This window comes from Coptis chinensis, chromosome 9, assembly GCF_015680905.1.
Source record: "Coptis chinensis isolate HL-2020 chromosome 9, ASM1568090v1, whole genome shotgun sequence".
NCBI lineage: Eukaryota > Viridiplantae > Streptophyta > Magnoliopsida > Ranunculales > Ranunculaceae > Coptis > Coptis chinensis.
Window position 1 is genome coordinate 12841203 of NC_141464.1, and position 6894 is coordinate 12848096.

At 34.6% G+C, this 6894-nt stretch overlaps 2 protein-coding genes across 2 annotated transcripts; both read left to right on the forward strand.

Annotated features, from left to right (window-relative positions):
* Positions 1–597: 597 nt before the first annotated feature.
* Positions 598–2957, forward strand: LOC147474812 (uncharacterized). Its single transcript, XM_086584269.1, has 9 exons — positions 598–702; positions 774–896; positions 973–1246; positions 1331–1555; positions 1646–1816; positions 1918–2021; positions 2181–2245; positions 2322–2420; positions 2520–2957. The coding sequence occupies exons 1-3, from the start codon at positions 625–627 to the stop codon at positions 1231–1233; spliced, it is 462 nt and encodes a 153-aa protein (XP_086440395.1). The 5' UTR covers positions 598–624; the 3' UTR covers positions 1234–1246; positions 1331–1555; positions 1646–1816; positions 1918–2021; positions 2181–2245; positions 2322–2420; positions 2520–2957.
* LOC147474813 (uncharacterized) lies at positions 1515–4698 on the forward strand. Its single transcript, XM_086585197.1, has 4 exons — positions 1515–1555; positions 2928–3219; positions 3313–3548; positions 4293–4698. The coding sequence occupies exons 1-3, from the start codon at positions 1515–1517 to the stop codon at positions 3499–3501; spliced, it is 522 nt and encodes a 173-aa protein (XP_086441323.1). The 3' UTR covers positions 3502–3548; positions 4293–4698.
* The last annotated feature ends 2196 nt before the right edge of the window (positions 4699–6894 follow it).

Consider the following 6894-nt stretch of genomic DNA (forward strand, 5'->3'; position numbering starts at 1 on the left):
TAAGGATGGTGTTAGAAAGAGTCAAAAGGTTGGAGAATGGAGGCTCGAAAAGATCTCTTCAAACAACGTTACTAGTGTCGAGAGATCATATGGTGCGGCTCTTCTACCGAACATCAAGGGCATAAAGTAGTGAGAAAATTTCAGCAAGTAAGTATTTTTGTTTATCATGATCCACAGCCTTTCTTTTTGTTCCATGCGTAATAATTTGTTTTTTTGACATGTAGTCCAAAGACAAGGCCAAAACAACCCAACCATCATCAAAGTTGAAACCTAGTCATGTAAAGAGAGTAGATAAGAAAGGAACAGGTCAATCACCTTCTTTGTGTCCCAAATCTGGTTTAGGGAAGGTAAATTTTAATTAACTTTTTGCAATATAGAAATAATTTGCTTTGGTTCCAATATGATTTGCTTGGTTGGTTCACAGGAGCAAGAGTGTAGTTTAGTGTGAATTCTAGAACAAATATTGTTGCTAAAGGATTGGTCTATGAGGAGTGTGGACCAAACGCGATAAAATTCACGGTCATCTTTTGGGATCCGGGAATTTTAGGTGGTGGCGGTTAAGTCACTTGTTTATAAGGATGTTTGAGTCGCTACCATCTTCCTATACAAGTGAATGATGAGATCATGTATGTGGAAGATGCAGTTGGCACACAAGTTCCGTGGCCAAAAGACTTTGTTCCGCTTTTAAGGATCTACATTGAGGTAAATTAAGAGAGCCTTTTATATGCAATTATTCATTTTTCCATGCATGCATTTTTTTTTTTTACATGTAGTCCAAAGGCAAGGCCAAAACAACACAACCATCATCAAAGTTGAAATCTGATCATGTAAAGAGAGTAAATAAGAAAGGAACAGGTCAATCACCTTCTTTGGGTCCCAAATCTGGTCTAGGGAAGGTAAATTTTAATTAACTTTTTGCAATATAGAAATAATTTGCTTTGGTTCCAATATGATTTGCTTGGCGATTTACAGGAGCAAGAGTGTAGTTTAGCTGTGAATTCTAGAACAAATATTGTTGCTAAAGGATTGGTCTACGAGGAGTGTGGACCAAACGATAAAGTTCACGGTCATCTTTTGGGATCACCGGGAATTTTCGTGGTGGCGGTTAAGTCACTTGTTTCTAAGGATGCTTTCGCTTACTATCTTCCTATACAAGTGAATTACGAAGTTGCATGCATGTGGAAGATGCAGTTGGCACACAAGTTCCATGGCCAAAAGACCTTGTTCTTTTAAGGACGACATTGAGGTAAAAGAGCCTTTTATATGCAATTTTTTATTTCCGATTTGCTATGATTTTAACGCCGGTTGGTTTGAATTTTCAATAATTTAGGAAGAGACAAGTAAAAGTAGTGCTAGTCGTCATCAAGGTCCAATTGATTCTTTCAAGGGACTGCTCAATATCATGCTTCCCTTTAACCCATGGTGTGGTATTTTTCCAAATGGAAAAGAGTTGTTTGGAGAAGATACTGAAAAAATTTGTTATCGAGAAATGTGATTTGTTGGATGTGTGTAATATGGATAGTTTAGAAGTTGTTTGTTTAATTGCATACATGAGGTAAGCATATCTTGAAGGTTTTATTATTGGTGATTTTAATCAAATATTAGTTATTTAAATTTATTTATGACGGTGATTTTTTCCTTTTAGAATCCTTTTACGATGAATTTGTGAGTCAACTTGCTTGCCCGTGGACATCGTTGGATTTGTTAATCCTTTATCTTTTACAAGAGCAGATGGAATTGCTAAAAATGAAATCATTGTAGAAACATTGCGGAATGCAAGTGGAAAGAAAATTGTTCTCATTCCTTACAATCCAGGGTAAGGACATAAACGATCCTATCACAATTGTATTGTTTAAATTGATAAAACTATCAATTGTACTGATTGTTTTCCATTTTTTTTCCCCTTTTCTTTCATAGCGGCCATTGGGTTTTAATTGTCATTGATCTATCACGTATGTCTTTCATTTGGTTGGATTCGATGCATGGTGAACCAAGCTCGACATAGCAATATATTTTAGGAGGTGAGCATAGCTATATTTTTTGACATATCTTAACATTTTGAGGTACTACCATAGTGAAAGTACATAAAGGATTGAATAAAATGAAGTACTAAAAACGTCTCCAATTAGACTTCCCACTAGCGATTGTGAATTAAATGTTTTGCATTTATCTTTGTGAAGTCGCGGTCCTCACATTGCAAAGGGTTGATGGGAAACGAAGTTCATTGAAGTGGGACAAGATCAAGGTAAACAAATCCTACATTATTATTGTTTTTTCTTTGAAAAGTATATGTTTACATATGTTGTGAGTCTATATGTTAGGGCCCATATCAACCAGGTGGCACAGAGTGTGGGTATTATACAATGAAGTTTATGAGGGAAATAGTAGAAGCTTGTTCAACTGGATCATTTGAAAATAAGGTATTCGAAAGTTTTGACAAACACTTTATTTGGCTCAATGCAACGACTTTGCCTTATTCTTATATAGTAACTCTACATGTTGTGCTTTGACTCATCCAGATAACAAATTTAGAACTGAAGGAGACATACACGCAAGATGAACTTGACGGTGTTCGGCTTGATATTATTCAGTTCATCCAGGAAAATGGGGTGTTTCAGTCGGAAGCGAATGAGGATGAGTTTTAGCTATGTTCAGACCCTTCCAGTTTAATTTATGAGTCTTACCTTTTTAATTTATGTTTGATAGTTTATTGTACATTTTGGAATTTGTTGGGAGTTTATGAAAATTTTTGTAGGCATTTAATTGAAACCATATAACGAGAAGAGTGTCTGGCCCAAAGAATATGAGAAAATGGACTACAGTGGTATATAAACTGAAGTTGGTCCCTGGGCTATATTCTTACAAGACACATGTTTCTGGCACAACTATAAGATTGTCGCTATGACATAGTTTGGGCGGATTTAAAGCAAAATAATCTATGATACTTTTCTTTTTCAGGATGGTTGTATAGTTTGTCCATCTACAGACAGTACATATGATCTAAGAACTGGGGAGGTGAAAGATTGGTATCCCAAGAATGTTGTGCTGAGAGTCCTAACACCCTCTTTGAGACCGCTCTTTGTGTATTCTGTGAAATTGGATGCTGATAACATTTACATCAGCTTGGAAGACGGTGTTCCATATGGTGCCTCTGCCGAGATTGTCTTTAGTGGGAAGGCTCAACCAGGTGCAACTGCATCTGATGTCAATGTGGATGAGGTAACTGAGAGTTGATTGTTTCACTCAAAAAGACAAAATATTTCTAAGTACTAATTTGCGTTTTACAACTTTTTCTCTGTTCATGGATTTCAGGTGAGAATGATAGTTGATGAGGGTGAAACTGGTTTTGGTTTCACAAAGAGGAATGAATTAATAAATGGAAAGACAGCCGCAATTGGTTTCCTCTTGTTGTTAGATTTTGAGCTCTTGACTGGTAAAGGTCTTCTCAAGGGAACAGGTTTCTTGGATTTCCTTTATGCTGTTTCAAATGCTTTCAATTAGGTGTCAGTTTTCTCCACAAAAGCTGCAGTGGTCCTAGATACACAGAGGTAAAGACCGTTTTATTCAAAGTAAAACATTTTGATAGAGGTGGATCAATTCTTTTTGCACTAGTCTGGTTTGAGTTTAAAATGGTTATCACTGACTTTTAGTTATAATATCTGGTGTTGGATTTCGGTTGGTTTCAGCTAGCTAAAGGTAAAAAGGACGTGAGTATATGTCTGATGTTAATGATGGTCTTAATTGGACATCAAGGGGGTCATTCGTTCTTCACTGCATATGGCCTATGGCTACAGCAGTACAGCCTACAACAGCTTAGTAATAGTGTTGCTAAGCTAGTGTGATTTTACTCTTTTCAATTCTCAAATTCATAAAAAGGTTGTTCAACAATAAGGTATATATTGGAGATAAACATACGTCCATCAAACATGTATCACTTTCTTGATAGAGCTAGTTTCAGAAGGTTATTAATCATTTAGGTTGCATATTCCATAAACTGGTATGAGACAGAGCTCTATCATTTTTCTCACTTCATATAGGATAGGATGGTGATGAACCTGCCTTGTTGACTGAAACATTGTGAAGCTTGAAAATAAGTTAACTCCTTAACATGTGTGAAATGTGGATGTTTAAAGCCTAGCATGTGAAGATGTATTGTCATTGTTAATTGTAAATCTTTCAAACTTCTGCTATGTACCTTTGGATTTGAAGTACATATCTGCTCGCCTCTCTTCTATCAATTTTGTCATTTTTTTTTTATCCTGATTGGTCTCTAAGTCTAGTTCGTTTGGCAGGAAAACCATGATGGTCGGAAGGATGAGTTCGATACTACTTGTTTGGAAGAATGGCTCATCTACTTATATCAAAGTGCAGAGCACCCCAGAGTTGGTTTGAACTTTGAAATGTCATTTAAATGGTCTCAAATTTTGTTAAAAATAACCAGGAAAGACTCACAATTGTTGGTTCAGATCAACAGAAGCTTGTACGAGTTGATTGTCAATATTTTTACATCAGACATTGAAAGAAACATTTGTAGTTTCTCTTATTATAATGTCTCTCCAAAACTGTATACATGAATAAAATCTCGAAGTTGTATAAATATTGAATCTCTCTTAGAACCCCTGAGTTACATGCAGTTTCTGAATCGCTTGAGTTTCAGAAACGAGGAAAAAAATTAATGGAAGTTTTTTTATTATTATCTTTTTTTTTGCAATGTTTGATAGTTTATTGTATATTTTGGAATTTGTTGGGAAGATGGAAATGTTGTATGTAGGCTGTGTAAATTTTGTTATGCAGGTTCAGTTTTTGATTGTTATTAGTATTATTATTAAAAAAATAATATATATATATATATATAAATATATATATATATATATATATATATACCACGGTTTGGCATAAACCGTAGTATTTAGTATAACTATATACCACGGTGTTATTACACATACACTAATATAAACCACGGTTTCAATAGCTTATATGCCACGGTTCTATTGACAACCGTGGTATATAATGGGCATACAAACCACGGTTCTTTGAAAAACCGTGGTATCCGTTAAATATATATACCACAGTTTTAATATAAAAACCACGGTTTCAATAGCTTATATGCCACGGTTCTATTGACAACCGTGGTATATAATGGGCATACAAACCACGGTTCTTTGAAAAACCGTGGTATCCGATTAAATATATATACCACGCTTTTGCTATTATTATATACCACACCACCTATTGTCACGGTTGTATAACAATTGGTAAATATATTTATACCACACTTAAAAAACAGTGGTATAAGTGTTAATTTGTATTTGCACTATTGTTATGGTATTTTTTGTCTTCTTGCATATTTTAAAAGTTTTCTTTATTTGGCCGGTGTGAAATGCTAAATGTATAGATTTGGATTACTGAGTAAGTTGGAATCTGAAGCCATAAACGAATATTTGTTATGTAATCATATTGTGATATTTCCCTTGTATACAATGCAGAAATAGGGCATTTTTATGCAGGTCTAGCAATCCCCAAGCAATGAAGAAAAACAAGAATTATTTTTTTTACAAATACAATTCCCTTTGTAACGGTTATAAACTATTACAAAGTAATTTTTTTTTCAAACATAAATTATTTCCCAACGCCCCTGAATCATTACAAATTTTCCAAAACCGTTAGTAGACTTGTAAAACATTAACAAAAGAACGTAGCCAATAACCGTTACAAATATTTTTACAAACGCTTAATAATCGTTAGCAAAATAATGCTTTGTAACACTTTTAAACCATTACAAATATTTGCAACAGATTACCCACGCCCAAACTGTTACAGATAAAAAGCGTTACAAATATTTTTTGTAACGGTTTTTGACTGTTAGTAATAGCCTATTATGGTATAGTGGAGTATCATCAAACAAATTAAGACAAACCATGAAACACTCTTGTAAAGGAGGACTTCTTCACTTGGAATCCAACTAGTTTGTTTGGTCTCATTATTTCTGATTATACGTAAGTTTTAAATGTAAATAGGTTAGTTTTTCACTTTTTCGCCTACAAAGTGATTACTATTATTATTATTATTAATATGTTTTCTTTTAAAAATTGCCTGGTTCCAACCCATGTAAATTCTACTTAGAAGGTATTGCTTATTAGCATGTCTATTCTTTCTCCCTCTCCTTATCCCCGATCTTTGACATGGTGCGAACTGCAGATTCTTCTATGCTATTGAACCCTCTATGAGACAAGTGATAAAGATAAAATTGAATTAGTTTTACCTACGAAATAAAGCGATGAAACTCTAAACTTAAGTAAAACTAAACGATATATATGATGCCTATATTTTATCAAAGATTTCTACTCTCAATCCTATGAGATATAGTGGAGTAGAGTGATTCGTTCCACTCCTAGTCCTTCCGCATACTATGTTATCACGTGTAATTACTCTACTTAAGGTCTAATGAGAGATTTACGAAAAGGCAACTAGACTACGATGCAACTACCCACAAGATGCAACTAGTCGGTTATCAAAATAACTAAGGGAATGCTACGTTGATTCGATGATAAGGAGTTAGAGGGGATTGATTCCACCTTTAACTTCGACTTAATCATATTAACAAATCTAATCGTCAGAATCCGAATTGAACTGCCCCGCAATTGGTTCTTCCTAATCCCTAATTACACATGGCATTCCTACCAATTCATAACTAGCATGTGAACGATTAAACCCATTCTCATGGTGAACTAATCGTTTCTAGAGTGGAAAGGAAATTACGACTACACCAAAAGAGGCGTTTACCAACAGTTATAACTGTTACTTATATTTTTACTAACGCTTATATTCGTTAGCTCTGGGGTGTTACAGTCACTTGGGCAAAAATTACTAACGGATATATCCGTTACTAAAATT

What these genes read in the sequence shown, in the direction of transcription:
- LOC147474812 (XM_086584269.1), top strand. Translation starts at nt 625, where the DNA reads ATGTATGTGGAAGATGCAGTTGGCACACAAGTTCCGTGGCCAAAAGAC. An exon ending in TTTTAAGGATCTACATTGAG is followed by an intron (nt 703 to 773) that starts GTAAATTAAGAG and finishes TTTTACATGTAG; the next exon opens with TCCAAAGGCAAGGCCAAAAC. An exon ending in CCAAATCTGGTCTAGGGAAG is followed by an intron (nt 897 to 972) that starts GTAAATTTTAAT and finishes GGCGATTTACAG; the next exon opens with GAGCAAGAGTGTAGTTTAGC.
- LOC147474813 (XM_086585197.1), top strand. Translation starts at nt 1,515, where the DNA reads ATGGATAGTTTAGAAGTTGTTTGTTTAATTGCATACATGAG. An exon ending in TGTTTAATTGCATACATGAG is followed by an intron (nt 1,556 to 2,927) that starts GTAAGCATATCT and finishes GCGGATTTAAAG; the next exon opens with CAAAATAATCTATGATACTT. An exon ending in CTGATGTCAATGTGGATGAG is followed by an intron (nt 3,220 to 3,312) that starts GTAACTGAGAGT and finishes CATGGATTTCAG; the next exon opens with GTGAGAATGATAGTTGATGA.